General features: G+C 35.5%; 1 protein-coding gene across 1 annotated transcript in view; it reads left to right on the forward strand.

Moving 5' to 3' along the window:
• The first annotated feature begins 1,463 nt into the window (after nt 1-1,463).
• The window catches only part of LOC145675074 (esterase FE4-like), a 37,339-nt gene continuing 17,235 nt past the window's right edge, over nt 1,464-21,567 (forward strand). The window contains exons 1-6 of the mRNA XM_081745443.1: nt 1,464-1,658; nt 5,948-6,101; nt 6,509-6,522; nt 10,731-10,857; nt 13,128-13,313; nt 17,606-17,796. Coding sequence (XP_081601569.1) covers nt 1,464-1,658; nt 5,948-6,101; nt 6,509-6,522; nt 10,731-10,857; nt 13,128-13,313; nt 17,606-17,796 — 867 coding nt within the window. The remainder of the gene's footprint in view (nt 1,659-5,947; nt 6,102-6,508; nt 6,523-10,730; nt 10,858-13,127; nt 13,314-17,605; nt 17,797-21,567) is intronic.

Consider the following 21,567-nt stretch of genomic DNA (forward strand, 5'->3'; position numbering starts at 1 on the left):
TAACACAACAAGAATAAACACAATTCAGAAAGGGAAACTTTTCTTACTCCGTTATCACGTGACATAAAACGTAGTCAAAATCCCCCCTCTCTCTCCATGTCCAATATACACAAAACAAACCCATACACCTGTGTGATGATTAGAGCGAAGTAGTTGCGACCCTTGTTGAGGGATGCTGTCTTTTCAATCTCTCGCATATTGACCGAAAGCCAATGACTCACAGCAAAAGGATGTTTTCAGTTGCAAATTCCAAGAAGGACAGGAAGAAGTAAACTCTTCGTCCGCAGATTAAGGTAAAACTATGTTGTTTCTGAACACAAATGCATGTTTCCCGATAGAATAACCATAAATTATTTTTCTCCTGCGGCGATGGTCGCTTGCACATGAAGCATTAAAAAAAAAAAAAAAAGTATCACGCTCAAAGAAATATTAGCAATTCAAAGAAGCGTAGCGCATAAATAGGCCAATACTTTAAATGAGGATAATAAAAGTAAATTTTAATTTAGCACTCTAAAGTACATTTGGAAATACAATTTCTTCCAACATTTCAGTCAGTGTTCGAATTAAATTTTCGAACGAGAGGAGGATGCTTATGTATTTTTGCTGTAAATGTAGAAGGCGAAAGTTTATCCCAGAAATGGATGTTATGTTACTTCTGTGGTACGAGCCGGACATACATTTTTACCGAAGGGGAATTTCCCCGGCAACCCTCGTTAATTCGAACTATAACTTTAGTTAGGGGGCTGCAAAAAAATTTAGGGGGGCTGAGCCCGCCCTAGCCCCCCCTTGACTACGGGCCTGAACAGCAACCACTTAGCTTATCTTGACTATTTGCCCAGACAAAACAGAGAATATTGTATTGGTCTTCGGACCACATTTAGTGTGATTGTGTGTGTTATATTATCACAGCCTTTTATAATAAAAAGTTGTGGGAGAAAATCCAAAATCCCGTGTGCTAAATTGACCTATCTATTACCTTAGCAAGGTAATATTACAATATATTACGAGAAATCTTATTTTCTATGAAGCAACAACTTAATGAAATTGTAAATCTTAATCGATAAGCGAGAAACAAGTGAAGCTAGTAAGATATAGTGAAGAACATGCTAAATTCTTTAAGGAGGCATTTTCAGTGAAGCAATTATTAGAACCCTTCAGTCATGAAAACATAGTAAATGGAACTTGCTTTAAAAATTACATTTTCAAGTTATCTTCAAGTACAAACAGATAAGCACATTAGTAACATATAAAGTAAGCAATTATTATATGTTAAAGTATATTATTGTTACATGTTATATTTAGTCTTCCGCAGGAATTCGTTATTAAGTAAACGAGTAACTTATATTAGGTTTCGGCCTTCTGTTTTATCATATACAGGATAGTGGACGCCAGTAAATAGCATTGGTGATTAGTGTATATTGGAACTTCTCCCTTTCCCACTCTTAACAATAAGAAAAAGTGAAATGAAAGTTGTAACAGTGCTGTTTCTTTATATACTCTCTTATGTGTGTTTATCACGTGCGAAATTGTCTTCTATTGTCTATCTGCCGCAAGGTCCTATCCAAGGATGTTTAAAGAAGTCGTATTCGGGAAAACATTTTTACTCTTTCCAAGGAGTGCCCTACGCTAAGCCTCCAATTGGACATCTCAGATTCCAGGTGAAGTCAGATTAATGTTGATTAATGGTTGATTAATGGTTGATTAATGTTATCCTTCAAAATTACGATGGTGATGAGTTTGGTTGGCCCATAATGCTTGCAGTCTTTAATTTTTTTTTGTAAAAGCTAAGCTTAACCTTACTATTAGTGTACTGTGTTATAATATGTGATCAGTGTCGACACCAGCTTTCATTTCTTAGAGGGGGGAGCAAGTGGAGATGCTGAAAAATTACTTTTATATTACTTGAGCTGATTACAATACAATATATCTGGGAGGATAGATGTAGCGATCCTCTTGACACTCTCTAGCATCTCTACTGTATGTGATACGTATCTAGTGCTTGTTGGAGTGGATAAAAATTGTGGGCATCTAAGAAAGAGTTTGCCTGTGCTTGAGAGTTTTAAAAACGCTTTTATTTATTACAACTTTAATTTTTCGTACTTTTAAAAAAAAATTCAGTGTGTCATTTAACTCAAATATTTAATTTTTAGTATTATCAAAATTGGGCGAGTTATATTTAACTCAAAAATTTAATTTTCTGCAGTTTCAAAATGGGCTTGTTATTTAACTCAAAAATTTAATTTTTAGTATTTCTTCAAATCCAGTGTGTTATTTAATTCAAAAATTTAATTTTTGGTATTTTAAAAACATTACGTGTGTTACTTAACTCGAAAATATAATTTTTAGTCTTTTTTAAAACATTCAGTGTGTTATTTAACTCAAAAATTTAATTTTTAGTATTTTTAAAAGTTAGTGTTATTTAACTCAAAAATTTAATTTTTAGTATTTTTAAAATTTAATATTATTTAACTCGAAAATTGTTCCTATTATTAGTATTATTGCTATTATTGCCGTTATTAGTAGTATTATAGTTGTTCCTCCAATTATCACATGCATAAGGAATATACGATAATTTGTTGAAATACAGGGTCTTCCAAAACTCCTGCAAAAAAGTAAAAAGCTGTAACTTTGAAAGTACTACTTACAATTTTCTATTTTGTTTTTAATGTTTAGTGGAAATGTTAAAATTTTTGTTGGCAACAATGAGCAGATGTAAAAGTTGACATCATAACCGCAAATCACGTGACAGAGATGGCGTCTACTCAAGAGAAAGCGCAGTGTGTGGCGTGGTTTTGTGAGTTAAAATCTAGTGTTTTGGTGAGAAGAAAATTCCGACAAAATTATCAGAAATAACCACCTGCAGGTTCAAGTATCAAGAGATTTTACGATAAGTTCCTAGCTACCGGAAGTGCCTCGTAGTGGAAGGCCAACAACCAGTGTTAATGTGATTCAGTCCGTGCAGGAAAGCGTGTTGCGAAGTCCAAAGAAATTGTTGAAACGCAGATCCTTGGAGCCGCGAGTCCTAATGACAAGGCTACACAATATCGTTCGTAAGAAAATGATACAGAAGTTTACAAGCAAAAACCTAAAGATGTTCAGGAACTCCGGAAGAAGATACGTGATGTGGTTGGGAGTATTACGGATGAAGCACGTCGAAATGCCATTCTTGGATTCCCGAAAAGACTTCAGCAATGTTTGGACGTAAATGGTGCTCAGTTGGCGTTGAAAAAATGCTTGGAAACAAAATTTCAGACTTTCTTACAAGTCCACTAAAAGTTTTGTACAAATACAATAAATGGCTTTTTACTTTCTTGCAGGACTTTTGGAAGACTCTGTATACGATAATTTTAAAGACGAATATCGATAATTTTGTTCTCTGAAATCGGCAACTTCGACCTCCAAACACATTCAGAATTCGTCTTTTAATGTGACTTGAGAAAAATCTGCTCGAGATAGGTACTGACTATGTTTCAAAATTCATTTCAAACTCGTTGAATTACACAACCCTACACAATGCTTTTTGATCAAAAGATCCAATATATTTCAACAAAAAGTTTCTTGTAGGCATTATATTTGGAGAACTACGTATAGTATAGCTAAACCCAAACTATCACTTAACTGAGTATGATGTGCTTACTCCCTAGAAAATGCGAAAATTCGATTATAGGCCGTTCAAAAGTTTGCGACCTTGATCCAATTGGATCAAAGATCCAATATGTTTCAACGAAAAGTTTCTTGTAGGCCTTATACCTGGAGAGCTACATATTGTGTAGCTAAACCAAAATTATCAGTTAAGTCAGTATGATGTGTTTATTCTGTAGAAAATATAAAAACTCGATTTATGGGCCGTTCAAAAATTTTGTGAGCCCTGATCCAATTGGATGAAAAGATCCAAATATATCTCAACAAAAATTTTCTTGTACCCCTTATATCCGGAGAAATACATATAGTGTAGCCAAACCCAAACGATCAGTTAACTCAGTATGATGTCCTTATTTCGTAGAAAATTCGAAAACTCAATTTAGGGGCTGTTCAAAAATTTTGTAGCCCCTGATCCAAAAATTAAATTTTTCAAGATTGCAATCTTTTGATCCATTTTTGGTTTTCCTAAAATTCTTGTTATTCTCATATAGGCCTATTAGATTTAACCTTACTTCTCATTATCAAAATATGTTCTCTAAATCCTACAAACGAATTGTTCGTATTCTGTGAGCGCCAGGAATCTTAATTACTGTGGAACAAAACCAATTTTTTGTTAGTGCAAATGGAGATATTAATCGAGAAAGCGTAAAGGAAGTCGAACTTACGAACTATCAACTATAGCCAAGAATATAGTACGTCCTTTGAGTAGCCATGTTCTCATTAATTAGTAATTAACCAATCTGAAAGAGAAATCACCTAACAATAGAAATTGTTTAGAGGTCATCAGAGAAGTAAACATACAGTATTTACGTTTTCTGCTTGTCCTCGAGTACTATCAAATAAGCAATTGATAGCGTGTAAGGTACTTAATTATTAGATAGTTTCAATATGTCTTTCACATGTGCTGTTAACCAGAAACTCGTTGGAAAGGAAGTGAGTGAAAACATTAAAAAAAAAAAAAAAAAACTTCAATTCTTAGGTTCTGACCTTTTGTTTAATCATGCACAGGACAGTAAACGACAGTAACTTGCAGATATGGTGAACAATTATTTCAGCCAATCTCCAGCACAAAAACCATCAACAAATGAAGGGAAAGTGTAACAGTTTTTTTTTTTCCTCCATATTCTGTTATCTATGTTCGTCTTTTGCAAAATTGTCTTCTATTGTCTATCTGCACAAGGCCCTTTATCCAAGGATGTTTAAATAAATTATATTCAGGGAGAGAATTTTACTTTCCAAAACGTACCTTACGCTAAGAATCCAAAACTGGACATCTCACATTTCAGATGAAGTCTATGTTACGCATGATGATGTATGCGTAAATGGGAGCATTGTAATTTTTATTTTGCGTAAAAAGGAAGCTTCGATTTAATTTGAGTTTGGGTGTAGCGTCCCTTTCAGCAGCGAGACTATTTGAAACGTAGATCTTCAGTTTAACGTGAAACCCAAACCACATGAGCTCCCGCCAAGAATAGAACCTGCATCTTCCCATAAAAAGGAAGAAAAAATATTATATGTTATGATAGTCTAGATAATACTTATTAACAGGGGCGGATCCAGGACCGACTTCTAGGGGGGGCGGTGGGTTGTCATACTGCTACTTTTAAGGGCTCCAAACTTTGGGATGGGTTGTATTTATATATAAAATAAGAAAGCTTCCCCTTCTGGGGGGGGGCGATCGCCCCCCCTGGATCCGCCCCTGCTTATTAAATACTTGTTACATATAAGCCAATTACATCAACATACATTCTTAAATAAATACTTTCAATTTCTCACTCGTTATTTTTTTTCACATTTAGTATGTAATATATATATACAGGCGCGCATCTAATGGGGGTCATAGGGGCTATAGCCCCCCTTGATACTCAGGTATACACTGGATAAAATGGGCTTCAATCCTGTTTTACACTGGATAAAGTGGCAAACTATGGTTTAGCCCATCCCTTGATCATATCCTGGATCAGCCACTGTATATATATATTACACGACTCATGAAGACGTTCTTTGAAGCATGCAAACTGTTTTTAATGCACCCTTGTGCAAGCCATTTAGGTGGATTGTCAACAGCTACAGGAACAGGGCTGTAATATTGTTAGCTGCTAGATATACCTGTAGCCGGACAGGTCGGCAATCTGGAAAACGAGCATGCAGACAGACAGCGTTTGTAGTGGGTTTTGAAAATCTTTAAGTTATAAACTTCATTTATTTAAGAGTTACAATATACGGTAATTGACAAAAAAAAAAAAAAAAAAAAAAAAAAAAAAAAAAAAAAAGGATTATAGCAATATTGATTTTTGAAATTTAGCCTCCTCAACCTCCCGAAGGATGGACTGGAGTGTGGAATGCCTGCAATAACGGAACAGTGTGTCTGCAGTATGATTTTACAAAGGAAGATAAATCTAAAAGAATATATGGATCGGAGGATTGCCTTCATCTTAACATTTACACACCAAAGGTAAGTGAACACACCAAAGGTAAGTGACATTTCAAATGTAGTCTCAAATTTTGCGGTAACTATTCTAAAACATCTATGGGGTTTTCGATCTTCCGAAGTACAACTTCCTCTAGAGGGGGGCGAGTGCTTCACCTTGCCCCTCTGGTGGGCGCCCTTGATTACTACTAAATAAGTGTATGTACACTAAGCACTAAGCTCACTAAAGAAGTCAAGATCTACCAGGATCATAAGTTTGGTGAAAATTGAATGAGTTCTAGGTCATAGTAACTAGCGATTCCCCCCCCCCCCCCTATAAGTCAGAATTCCCACTTTGATATCCAATATCTTCAGAACCAAAAGTCTGTATAGTAAAATATTTTACGTGCACACTAAGCAAGTTCAACTTTGCCAGCATGAGACAATTGATTACAGTCTTGGGAAGTAACGTAACGGAAGTAACGCGATACTTGTAACATGTTACTTTTTAAGTAACGTTTCCTAGTAACGCTTTACATGTTTTCCAAAGTAACTGTAACGATAAGGCGTTACAAAATTTTAAGTAACATACCTAGTTTGTGTTACTTTTTTCGCGTTACATTTCGGATGAGTAACTATACAATATACGTATATTTTTTTCAGAAACAAATATTTCTTTCCTGTAAGGGAATTTCTCAGCATGGAACAATGGAGCATGAACAACTTATGTCAGTGATCGACAGTCACCGACATACAGAGAAACTGATAAGAACATAGTGCATCTTTCTGGTTTTGGAAGAAGTGGACAGCTCCAGGGAAATCAGGTGTACTGATTGCAAGCACCTGGAAGATTTTGTCATAGATTTTGACAGCTCCAAATCAATAGACCTACATTCAGTGAGTGAACTACGAGTGCAATGGTACCGATAGTCTATTTTACTTTGATTAGTGTTGTTCCTATACAGATAGAGAACGAAAATATTTTACCGTTCGAACATTTGAAAGAATACTTTTTCCTAAAAGCTGAGGATGATGGTGGACAGAATTTAATAGTAAAGTGTCTGAAGAGCCCCGGCAGGAAATATTTATCAACAGTTACGGTGCCATAATTAACGATGCACAGTAAGGGGTTAATATGAATAAACTGTTGAGTTGAGTTTAACGTCCCTTTCAGCAGCGAGGCTATATGAGACGAGATCTATTGATTAACGTGGAATACGTATCACATGAGCTCCCGCCGGGAATCGAACCCGGGACTTCCACGCCAAAGGCGCGTACGCTAACTATTTAGCCACGAACGAACTCATGAATAAACTTTTCTGATGAGCAAGTCTACTTCATTGTTGATGGTATGTAATATTGAAGTTCTTTCAGATCAGTTTGGATATCCTCGAGTCCTGTTGATTATAGAGTTTGAAATTAGCTTTAAAAAGCATGTATCGATTTTAGAGTTACTAGCAAGTTTTGATTCACTCCCAGTTCATGTATTCTCATTTTATTAGTTGTAGTGTAATGCTTCTCTATATGCTGTATTTTTAATTCTACGTAACAACATTGTTATTATAATATAATTAGTTTAGCAGAATAATAATCAGCAGTCATTTTTTCTAATGCATAGGGATGGGCACAAGTCGATCTAAAACTCGACTCAACTCGAATTCAAGCTGAGTCAAAGGTAATTTTCTCGAGTCGAGTTCCGAGCCGCTTCACTGTTTTTGACGTCTAGTTTCGAGTTGAGTCAAGTTTGATAAATGGCCCGCTCGTTCAGCTCGTTTTAACACGTTTTGAAATCATGGCCTGATTACATTGGAAAGCGAAAAGCATGAGAAATATAAGCAGTAATATGGAATACTTTTAGTGTTGCTAACGAGAGGGAACACTGCTCGTATCTCGTCTCGTCTCGTCGCGATAACGAAACCAGTAGAGGTTTTTATAACGAGCCTACATCTGCTCAACTGAACCGATGGCTCGAGTCAGTTTCCTTGGGGTGAACCATTGGCTCGAGCCAGCTTGATTTGGATGAGCCATCTGCTCGGTTCGGTTGTACTGAGCCGAGGGCTCTAGACACTTCGGTTGGGTGAGCTGTTGGTTCGGCTCACTTCTCGGTTCGGCTCGATAGTGAAAGAACTGTGAGCCGAGCTGCTCGAGTCATTGATAATTTTAAACCCGGGCCAAGCAGTTTTGAACATATTTGGCCAGCGCCCTATAACTATTAACAATGTTTGGCTCGAGCCTGAATACTCAACCTACACCGTTAACCCAAATTCAGAAGCTCGTGAACAATGTCCTTGACTCCTAGACTTCACAACTACCGAGGTTGGAAATCAACTTTTTTTTTTTTTTTTTTAGTATTCAGATACAAATCGCCTATTTTTCATGTTTATAAACAATGTTATTATAATTAATAATAATAATAATAATAATAATAAGTTGTAGTAGTAGTAGTAGTATCATTGATAATAATTATATTGTCTATTTAGGATACTTGAAGAAAGTACTTGAAACTACACACAGGATTTGGCTCGACTGAACTCGAAACTCGAGTCGAGTTGGAGGAAATTTTTCGAGCAGAGCTCAAATATGTTTGTTTCGAATACGGACGACTGAAGTAAAAAGAATTTTCCAGATATTCAAAATTTCGGACCTAAAAGTAACGCGTTAGTAACGCGTTACTTTCGAAGTAGGGTAACAGTTACTTTTTGGAGCCAAGTAGCGCGTTAGTAACGCGTTATATTTTAAGGGAAAGTAAAGTAACTTGTAACGCGTTACATTTTTACAAGTAACTTACCCAACACTGATTGATTAAGATCAGATTTGCTTTGTAGATCGCAGTAACTAGCGTTTTTTTTTTTTTTTTTTTTCGATAAGAACAAAGCCTCATTTTGATATTCCATAACTTGGAAACCAAAGGTCTACACAGCAAAATATTTCACGTACGAACTAAGCAAGTCAAATTCTACCACTTTGAGAAGTTTTGGTCAACAGGTCAAGATCGAATAACCTCTTAAGATCATAGTAATTCATGATTTTTAAGGAGGGGATAACCCATTATAACCCATTAACTCAGGAACGAAATCAATGCAAGGGTATATATATCGTTACAGTTACGGCAAAGAATCTTTGCCTACATCAGACACATTCAGATAGTGTGTCTGATAAAGGCAAAGATACTTTGTCGAAACTGTAACGATATTAGATATTATTTATTAAATAGTATACGCTTTGGTCAGAAATTGCCTTTATTTTATACAAGAAGTTCCGAAGCTAGTATGAGTCGTGATCAAAGCATAGTCATTGTAAGTTCCATTTGTAGCACATTTCTTTGGAAACCACTGGTAACAAATTATGCTGGTAGTACATCACGCTTGACCTATCACTTGTATACACTCACCAGCCAAAACATTACGACCATCCACCTAATATCTGAAATGGCTCTCAGAACAACAGTAATGCAGTTTGGCATGGGAGCAATGAGGCCTTGATAGGTGGCTGGAGGAATGGCGCACCACATTTTCACACACAAGTCACTTAATATCTGTAAATTTGGCGGAGAAGGACGATGCGCGTGGGGATGTACATTTAGTGACATCCCAAAGGTGTTCAATTATGTTAAGTTTAGAGGCCATTGCAGCAACTAAAATTCACAAATGTGTTCCTCGAATCATTGTAACATGACTCTGGCTTTGTGAGAAGGACCATTGTTCTTCTGAAAATGTTCATTACTAGTTTTAAAAATGGCCGATATAAATGAGTGTTACATGATCAGCAATCACCTGTCAATAGAGGGGCCTTCGTGGTGCCCTTCACACGCAATACTAGAAACATGAATGACCATGTGAAGTTCCCCAAATCATAATGGAGCCACCATTGCCCTGTCGTCATCCTGTGTCTGTGTACGACTAGAGCATCTGTTCCCGTGGAAAATGACGGATTCCGGCCCGGCTATCAATGTAATGAAGGCAACATCTTGATTCGTAGTCACTGCAACGTTGTACCATTGTTCGGCTGTCCAATGACGGTTGAAACGTGCCCATTTAAGTTATAATCAACGATACCGTGCGGTTAACGTTGGTACACGTGTAGGACGTCGGCTGGGGAGGATCATGTTTAACAATGTACAGTGAACTGTGTGCTCAGACACACTCATACGATGTTCACTGTTAAAGTCTGCCGTTAATTGTACCACAGTTTCCATCTTATTTTGTTTTACCATCCTCGACAGTTTACGACGTCTAACATTTTTAATAACATGTGGCTGCCTCACTCCTTCTTATTTAGTGCTTGTTTCACGGTCCTTTTTCCACCTTTGCAAAACACTAACCACATCAGCTCGCGAACATCCGACAAGTCGCACTGTTTTCGAAATATTCGTTCCCAGCTGTCTTGTCATCACAACCTGGCCTCTATGTAATGTATTCATCTTCCCCATTCTTTCCCATTCAATGCACCAGCACCACACTGACTGATCAAATAACATCCGTGTCACCGTCTGGCCAGCGCCGTGACTATTACGTACGTCAACCCAATGACTTCGTTCAAAAAGTAAGTGGTGGGCATAATTATTAGGCTACTGAAGGTACAATACTCTTAATTTTACTTTGTTCGGCATTCAATATTATTCCTAATATATTTATCTTTTTTTTAAATATAGCTACCAGAATTATGTTGTCATCCAAAGCTTGATGTAATTGTGTTTATCCATGGTGGATCTTTTACTTATGGAAGTGGCAAAGCGTTCGGGCCAGACTATTTAATTGATCGAGATGTGATTCTTGTTACTATCAACTATCGATTGGGACCATTAGGTAAGCTTAAATCGATCTTTTTATTCGTCATTAGATAAGGTAGCAGTCAATTATTAATACAGCATTAGGTAAAGTCAAATTAATGTATTCGTTCGGCATTAGGTAAGGTCAAATTAGTTTATTCATTTGACATTAGATAAGGTGAAATCAACTTTTTTATTCGTCATTAGGTGAGGTTAAATAAATTTATTTATTAGGCGTGGACACAAACGTGAGTTATTTAAGTCGTGTATGTTTCTGCTATATGCCACTATTGATTTAGTCATCCATTGTAAAAATGTCATGGATTGAATAGTAAATTATGTGCACAGAAAAACTATATTCGTTGAAAGTAGATGAATGAAGTCATTTTTCTTAAAGATAAAGGTACCTTTACGTAAATGAAAGAGAAACAGTTTTGGATCTTGTGTTTATGATTTATGATAGCAGTCAAGTAACAACTTTGCTTTTCTGTAATGAATTCTAAAATCAAGAAACTGCTTTTAGAACATACAGTAGACAGGCAGGTTCAGTGGCGTGATCCTATAATTATATCTCTTTTAGGTCATATGGTGTGGTGGGGAGCGATCCAAGCTGTGAGGATTGATATTCGATTATGGTCTGTGCAACCAACAACTGGATCAGATTTAAGTCCCTGCTGTGGTTCGTAGCCTACATTAACAGGAGATCCCGTCTTTCATAACTTCTCTGTGTTGCATACAGGAGCGTCATTTCAGACTTCGCTTGGGGGGGGGGCAAGACCATTACTGACATAAGACTTTCATGTTTTGTAGTAGTATATTAGTAGACAATCGACTAAATTATATGTATTCCTCAAACTCTTGGGGGAGGGGCAATCGCCCCCCCCAAATGACGCCTCTAGTTGCATAAAGATGTAAAATACAAAAACTCAAATGTTTCTAGTTTGATATTCTAGGCCTACTACTCTGCACTAGAATCCTCCTCTAGTTGCTTGAGAGATATGGCGAACGAAACGGTCAAATCCGGTGTATTGTGTACCCCAGTCAGGTATACTAATTTATGTTGGACCACATTTATACGTTCCTTTAGCCACATCATCTTCAAGATTCCTTTTCCTGTAGCACACAATGTCTGCACTATTGAGTGAACATGGTTTCCGAAATGGACTCAGAGGCATTGTTCCATACACACATGGTAAGACATAATAGGACCTGCAGAATATCAAGATATGATAGGATAGTCCAATTTCCCCCATTCTATGTTAACAGTCAAAAATAGATGGCTTGGAGTGCAGTCTTCATATGATCTTCACCAAATGCATACTCATTCTTCACTGAGATGTAGCCTACAATAAAGAATTTATCTGGCCACTTCACATGTTTCAATTGTTCAGTAGCCCAGTTCCCGTGAGCATTGTACAGTCCGCAGCAAAAAACCCTGCAACATGAGCATGTAAGTTTATTGTGAAACTACACCTAACAGCGCAGGGAATCAACGTAACATGTAAGTGGCACGAATCACGCCAGGTGAAACCTCGGCGTCCTACCCTGTACACTTATTTTGGAGCAAAAGACTTCGTCGTCGTGCTTAAACTTACATGCTCATGTTGCAGGTTTTTTGCTGCAGACTGTACCATTGTAGCCTCATTGTCATAAGAAGCTTTGCGACAACAGCTCTGCAATGAAAATTCATTTTGTAGAGTTCTTCTTGCTCTATTTTCGTGGAAATAGGGTTTTTGAGGCGGCAATTGAGTTCTGACGCCAGTTACATCGTACCGGTAATTGTGCTTGTCCTTTTAGTGACAATACGCTTAAACGATATCCTGTTTGTATCGGAGAGTTTTTGTTTTCGTGTCTATTATGTTTTAAACAAGAGGTTTTCTCCTTTCACATTGTATGCTTGCATAATGTTTGATACGGTAACTCGTGTATACTAAGGACACATGCGTCTGTTAGGTTGATATCAACATTCTCGTTCTTTGAAAATCTGTAGTGTAATATCATATATAATGCCACGGCATTCAAGGAAGAATACAATAACGTTGGTAACTTAGTGATGATTTTTCATGACTGTTTATATTATTTTGTACATCACCTGTATATTCATAGTATCCGTAATTCTAATTTTACTTCTTCATTCACTTTAGCTATCTACGGTAGTTGTTTTTTTTCTCACATATTTCAAACAACAACAAGAGAAACTTGTCATCCTACATCTGCTTACGTTCGTGATTGTCTCTACTGCCTATGTTAGGTAATTGCCTAGAATTTATATTCAGATGCGTTACATAATTGTATTTCACTTTGTAGGTTTCTTAAGTACTGAGGATGAAGTAATACCTGGCAACAATGGTCTCAAAGACCAAGTGGCAGCCTTGATGTGGATCAAAGAGAACATAGCTTTATTTGGAGGGAATCCAAAGAGTATTACAATTGCTGGACATTCGGCCGGAGGAGTAAGTGTTCATTACCACTTACTGTCACCAATGTCAAGAGGTATATATTAGAGTTGGAGTATGCATTTAATTCAATGTATTTTAATGTGTTTATTTTCAGAATAAATGGATCTTTTGACAAAATGATAAGAAGTAAAAGTATAGATAAGAGCATAATAAATAATCTGTAAACATATTTTAAAACAATACTTTAATAAAATGCACTAGAAGTTTTTCTTTTGGTGGGTTAAATGAAGAAATAAAGCTCAGAATAAAAACCATTGTCCTAAGGTTAATAAGGGCTAACGATTTGATTATTAGAGAAGAGTTCGCTTTAATCTATTATAATCAGAGAGTTCCATGCTTTATGCAATGTGCTTACCACATATCCACAATTAGAGACCTATGATGGTCGATACATGGATATTAAATCGCACCTATTGCCCATTTCACAATGTTAACCCACCTAAAATTATATTCTTTTTTTAGTGCATTTCTCAAAGTAATTGTTTTTCATTATTTTTGACGATTATTATTTACTTTTAAGTCTTTATTCAATATTTATTTATTTATCGTCACAACATGCATTACTACCCAATTACAGTGTCTACATATAATACATAATTTTAAAATTGATAGGGTCTACAATTAAAATCGATTAATACATAATTACATAATTTAATACAAAATCTTGAATTAAAGTAATACAATTTACTTGATTATTATTATTATTATTATTATTATTATTATTATTATTATTATTATTATTATTATTATTATTTTGTTATTATTATTATTATTATTATTATTATTATTATTATTATTATTATTATTATTATTATTATTATTATTACAAAATACGCAGTATTACTCTTTTAAACAACTTTTCAGAACTATTAAACATATCTACATCTTTATAACCCTTACTGATCATGTGGTATGTAGCCAAATTCTCCATGTAGGTGACATATGCAGTGCATTTGTACGTCCTTTCCTGCAGTAGAACAAGTCACTATTTCCCTTGCGTGTTTTGAGGTTTGAAACCTGTATCATTATCTTTATAATTATGTCTGTACAGTCTATTTTGTTGTGCAAAAGTCTGAGCAAGGAAATAAGGTCGTTCAACGTCCGTCTTTGTTCAAGTGTCTGAAGTGTAAAGTTTCCAACTAAATTACCATATGATTCATATTTTGGATAAAATCCTGTCCTTTTGTATGTGAGAAAACGTATGAATTTGCTTTGTATCTGCTCAATTTTTGACTACGTGTTTTCACGGAAGTGTTCCAAATAAGTGAGACATATTCAAGTTTGGATCTTACGTGAGAAGAATAAAGCGTTTTCAGAGTTAACATTCGTAAATTCTTTGGTTGTTCTGATAAGAATCCCAAGATTTATATATGCATCCTTAGTAATATTTGCCACATGATGAGAAAAGGTTAATTTTTTTTGTCAAATATCACACCTAAATCTTTAATTGTATCTAATTTTTCTAAACTTATTCCAGTGATCGTGTAAGTAAAGTCATAAGTTTTCTCACGTCTACTGTATGTCATGGTTTTATACTTATTAATATTTACTGTAAGTCTATTGCTAGTACACCATTTTAGTGTGTTAGTCAGATCTTGTTACGAGAGTAGACAGTCATCTATGCATTTCACATCAACGAATATTTTGAAATCATCTGCAAAAAGTATTTTATGAGATTTTCTAATATAACGTTGCAGATCATTAATAAATAGTAAAAACAAAAGAGGTCCAAGATTAGACCCCTGAGGGAGTTCAGAATTTACGCGAAAGCTTTTGGTTTTATATTATTTATACAAAACCGATTGCCTACGTTCATGTAAGTAAGATTTAAAAAAATATATCATTTGAGGACTAAAATTGAACGTGGCAAGTTTTTGAATTAATATATCATGATCTACAATATCAAATGCTTTTTTAAAATCCGTATATATAACGTCTACTTGTCCATTATTATCCAAGGAAGAAGTTATGAAATCTGAAATTATGGTTAAGTTAGTCACCGTGGATCTTTTCTGTAGGAAGCCATCTTGATACATTAAAATTGCAGGTTTAACATGATGCATCACCTGATCATAAATGACACTTTCAAATACTTTTGCAATTGTTGGTAATATAGCTACTGGACGATAGTTTTCTATACTATTTTTATTGCCGGGTTTCGGGACTGGACATATTATTGATTCTTTCCATATATCTGGAGAAACATTTGTCCTTATTGAGAGGTTAAATAAGGTATATAGCGGATGTTTCAAAATATTACTACAACCCTTCACAATATAAGGTAATACATTATTAGGCCCAGTTGCTTATTCGGTTTCAGTTTCTTTATTGCATTTCTAATGTCCTTTATACTAATCTCCGTGATATGTGATAAGTTATGGATTCCTCATGTAAATATTTTTTGTTATATGAGTTAATACAATTTTTAGTCAAGGAGGAGGATTGATTGTAAATGGACTGGAAGTGCTGAGCAAAAGCTTTCGCAATTTCATCATTCTTAGTCAGGTTCTGTCCGTCATAGGTCATGTACTCAGTAGAAAGATGTCGGGATTTATTTTTAATGTAGGTCCAGAAATGTTGTGGGGGTTATATTATTTTCAACATTGAAGATAAAGTCATTATGTGCTATAGCTATTTCACGTCTTACTTCCCTACGTAGCCTGCAGTACTCGTTATAAAGATATTGGTAATTAGTTGTTCCCCTCCCCTTAAGCCATTTTATGCTATGTTGCCATTTAAGTTTTATCTTTTGTATTATACTATACTTTTAGTAAACCAGCAAATATCCCGCATAACGTGCAGAGCTGCATTAACTCTCACATCCTCGGTCGGATTCCTATTTCAAAACCGGTTATTACCACCGGCCAATGGTAGCGCGAAAATATAGTTTCGAGAGCATAAAACATAGGGCATCGATGACCGGAAGACTAATATGGTCCATTGAGTCGTTTATCTCCTTTGTTTTTAACAACTGATTGATTTATATGTGATTGATTTGGTTTTAGTTTAGCGTTCTTCTCACCAACGAGGCTATATGAGACGTGGACCTACAGCTTAACGTGAGTATGAACTTCCGCCACGCTGGGAATCAAACCCGGGTCCGCCATGCCAAAGGTGCATACGCTAACCGCTTACTCACGAGTGAGCTCTGGTTTATATGTGGCAAACGTCCAGAAAGGCGTATTCTCTGAAGTGCCTATTTCCCTAGCGTTATACATGACAATGATTCTGTGCTTTGGGTCATAATTTCGTGGTATTTCGTTGGTCCTATTTTTACCATCAAGTAAACAATTTACTGCCAGCGATTATGTGGATATTTTATGTGCCCAGGTTCATCCTATAATTCAGATCTTGTACTCTAGCAAGGCCACAGTTTTTCAAGATGAAAATACGCCAATAAATGAGGTGGTCTCTCGAACAACGTGACAAACGCTAACTTGAAAACAAAACTGAGGATTTCAATGAAACGTCAAGATTTAGGCTTTCTCTATCAAGTCTTTGTGTCAGTTTCATCGTTAAGCCGTTAGTATTAGCCCTTGAGGCTTGATTTTACGTCACGACCACACAAAGTTTATATTTTCACTAGAGAGAGAGAGGCAAAGCATGGAAAGTAAGAAAATATGAAAATAAAGTCCAAAATATGAAATTTTAATTATACGCTATTTAAAATCTGTATTACATATGTATATATACTTACATTTATGTCACTATTTATTAACCTTTTGGAAACACATTAAATGTAAGTTCACACCATTATTTCAAAAAACAAACCTTGCGATTAACAGTAGGCCTAGGTGTACTATACCTTAAAAAAGTGATTGCTAATTAATAATGCATTGCGGGCCAGGACAAATTAAGAACTATTGGTGGGTCATTTCCCTTATTCTCCCTGAGCCGACGGCTCGCTGAATGTACTGCACGTAAGTCATACATTTTCTGAATCTTTGTTCTGCTTCTTTGTTTCATGTGTCTAGGGCAATCAGGACCTGAACTAGAAACATTGGAAAATAATTCTACCACATTTTTCTAAAACTCTAGTTGGTAAGCATTTAAAAATCTGAAAACGAACAGTCTTCTCTTGCAGAATGTGCTCGGTAATGAAGAGGTTTAAGAAAATATTTGGACGTCTCGATTCACGTCTTAAGGTCTATTATGATAGTCAGCTACATTTTCTTGTTATGGATGGAGTAAAAAAATCATACATTTTAAAAGAGTTAAATGAAACATTTGCAGTGGTAGTAGTTGGAGCTACTACAGTACTAATATTAATGTAAATCTATGTATTAATATTAACATATGCAATAATATACATTCTTGTTTAAGCAGGACTTTTTCATCGAGCCATATCCCTCAGTGGCACTGCATTTTGTCCTTCAAATTTTATGGAAGCTGGAAGAGAAAAAACACTCAAACTTGCTTCTAATCTTCGATGTCCCACGGATAATTCACTAGAACTACTCGAATGTTTGGTAGAGCGTCCTGGAACACTTATTTTGCAAGAACTAGAAAATTTCTACGTAAGTACCTCCACTAAAAATAATTCCATAATATTGTAACTGAAACAAGGTTATATCTTTTTGGAAAAGTGATTATTAAAACAATACACATTTATTTCTGTTACTACAAGTAGAGGTAAGTTGTACTTGAAACGAAACTGTTTTACACCAAACTTTGAAAGTAATTTGTATTTGAAAGAAAAGTCAAGTTGTAGGGAAAATATAACATCTAAAACGATATTGTTACTGTATTTAAAAGAAGCGCTTCTATTCTTTTTGTTTGTACTCCCTGTTCAAACACTGAAACCACATTAATTATCGGATCTGCAGGTTAACGTGAAATCCAAACTGTAAGGACGCGGAATTAGCTCTAAACCTCACAAACACTAAACTGTATTGGACTTCTCATGCACTGGTTCAAAAGTGCAGAAATCTTTAAAAATCAACTAGGTTCACAGATCCTAAATTGCACAAGTCCAAAGTTGCGAAGTCCTAAAAATAATTTAGGTGCACTAATCCTAAATGCACAAGTCCATAATTCCATGTGCCCTTTGCAACGATATGTTTGTGTATATCCAGCTTTAGGGAAAAAAGTGCTTCTAAAAGTGACACTAACTAGAAGAAAATGAGCTTTAGGGCAAAAAGTGCATATAAAAGTGGCACTAACTAGAGGAAAAGGAGTTTTAGGGCAAAAAGTGCTTTTAAAAGTGGTACCAACTAGAAGAAACGGGAAAGAAAAAGAAAATTAGTTTAAAATATGCTAATTAATATCGATTTGTTTGTTGATTATTCCAAGTTTGTATGTTGACTTCTGTATTTTAGAGCTCCTTCGTGTCTAAGCGGTTAGCGTACGCGCCTTTGGCTTGGGAGACTCGGGTTCGATTCCCGGCGGGAGCTCATGTGGTTCGGATTCCATGTTAATCAGTAGATCCACGTCTCATATAGCCTCACTGCTGAACGGGACGTTAAACTCAAAATCAATTCAACTTCTGTATTTTACTCGTTTTTATGACAACAATTAGAGGTTGTTTTGGGTTACTAAGAAGTATAACGGTATCTAGGTATAACCTGACCAGTGAACGAGTGCGGGCGGCCGATTTTGGAACTAAAATACGAACAACAGTGTTTCTAACCGGATTACTTGTAATTAATCTATCACAGTTGTTTTTGCCCTGTTCATAATAAACCACTTCACGCACATGTTCAAGTTAAGACAAACACAATTTCAAAAGTTATGTAAGTTATTTTCAGAACATTTTAAGGGGCTGCAAAAGAAAAAAAGTACATACACCCTCCATATTAACTTGGCAATATCTTGCGAATAAACTAACCTCAGTGTTGTACAAAGGAACACTGAGAACTTCGTAGCATTATAGTGTAAGGATTACCTATTTCATCTGTTAACAAAACCTCGAAGTTCACCTTTGTGAATCAAAGTTATACTTTGGCAACTGCGCTTTCCTTGTTTAAAGCAAGTTTTATTGTGTAGTTTTGAGATAAGGCGTCTTCGAAATTGCTACCAATTTGGACCATGTGATCGATCGATTGACAGTACCTTCAGTAACAAATTTGCATTGAGATCATTTTCGGATGTGCTGCAAAAGACTGGTGACAGAGAAACTGATAATCTAACCGCCTCTGAAGGAGATTTGGATCCGCCCCTAATTAAGATGGTAGATAAAGATAACTTTCTTTGATATCTAACCTGTCATTATTTAGCATGGTTTGGTAATTTAAAAATCCAGTATTTCTACCATATTTTGAAAAATTTATTTAAAAGAAATAAACCCAATGTTACATTGGGGGTGGTAGGGGAGCGATTAAAATTTAAAGTGGGGAGCCTGACAATTGATTTCTTATAGCTCCAGTGAAATTCAGAAAAAAATGAATTTCATATTAAAAAAGAAATACAAAATACATTTTCATGGTAACTCTTACATTCATTACGTTATTATAAAGTTAATGGTACTTTTGAAATTGATTAGAGTGAATATATATGTATTTAAGTAACAAAACCACATGCGTAAGTTTTTCAAAATATCAAGTTAGAAGAACGAAGTTTGCCTTCCATTGCCATCTCATTGCCCAAAGATACCGGCGATGAAACAATTGGCAGGAAATCATGCGGCCGCTTCTTACATCAAATCATACAGAAGAAGATGAGTGCCAATGTTAGGTACGTAAGTTCAGTTCTTTTTTTTTTTTAAGGATCCCATCTTGGAACTATACGTAGCACATTTTAGAACTTACACTTGAAATAAAAAATACAACTGTTTAAAGACGATTGATTGCCTTTGTCTTTGAATTTCATATGTGCACACAGGATTTGTTAAACAAGACCGTACATTCGACAAATGATTATGTATTACAGACACAAAGACAACACTAGGCTCCCAAGTTTCAAAATTATATTGTGTATGAAAACAGATAGTAGAATTAATTCTTTGTCACAAGAGACCTAGGGTCTGAAAGAAATTCAGAGGGAGTTCAAAGGGAATTTCTATACTCATAAATAAAAGTTGTGCATTTATTGTGTATTGAACCAATGATATTTATGCTTACATTACCCATACGCTGATGTTTTATCGATACTTTTATTTCACATTTACCAAAAGACTAGATTACGATAATAATCCTAAAAGAAAGATGCATTGTAATCAGGTTTTACAAGGCAATCTCGAAAGACAAGCTATCCAATCCCGTAGCCCTTTAAAAAATTAAGGAAAATTTCTTCTTCACTTCCTTTTCCCCCAAAGGGTTCACATTCATCGAAAAAATGAAATGAAATTTCTTTAGTTTAACGTCCCATGATTATGCTCTTTATGCTAGAGGAGACAGATGATTAATGAAAGTGAAAGATTGTAAAATTAATTGTCGGGCTCTCACAGAACCACGTACAACAAAGACACATGCGCTAGCCAATAGACCAACGAAGAGAACTTCCACAGTTCTCGAGTGGAAACGTATCGGAATTCTTTCCTGGCTACAACCCAAGAAAATAATTTAGTTGTCAATCGATAGACCTACATTAAAATAAATACAAGCATCGCGAGCCTTAACTTGATTTAAACTTAAAGTTACAAGATATTGAGCAAGTATCTAAGCTACCAACCCATAATTAATCTTTTAGTCATTAACATCTTATTACTGAGTTTTACAGGTTTCTACTGTTTTATAATGAAATCAAATAAACCGTAATCAATTTTTTTTTTTATATAATCTGCTTAATACACGGTAGAAATTCACTTGTGTACTATCTTGTTCTTAAATTGTTAATTTCCATGCATATGCCATTATCCACAATACATCTGCATTATTGCAGGAATAACCATTACTGCATTCAATAACAACTATATAATTTATGGAGCTCTTTATTAAGCGAAACAGATTAGGCTACTTATAACATGTAAACTGCAACTTTTGAAAATCGTTGGATACACTGCAGAGTGACGCTCTCCGTTCCCCTGTCCCACCGCGTTTAGCTAGAAACTGGTGTAAACACAGCACTAGCGCCCTCCACGAAAAACCGCACTAATATCCTGGTCAGGTTATACTTGTTTATTTATTATAATGAAGATATATAACGAATCAGAACACCGAAATACATGGACGCATGCAAGTTTGCTACTATACCCATCATATGTTGCATACTAAAACTACTCTAAATAATGTGTAATTATTTATGTAGTGAATAGCATGTAATAGTGTGAACATTAATCAAAATGTGACAATATGACGTGATACCTTTCAGAGTTGTTCTTAGCGGTGTATTACGAGCTTGACTAATGCGTG

The sequence above is a fragment of the Thermobia domestica genome, chromosome 18 (genome assembly GCF_964235325.1).
Source record: "Thermobia domestica chromosome 18, izTheDome1.hap1.1, whole genome shotgun sequence".
Classification (NCBI taxonomy): Eukaryota; Metazoa; Arthropoda; class Insecta; order Zygentoma; family Lepismatidae; genus Thermobia; species Thermobia domestica.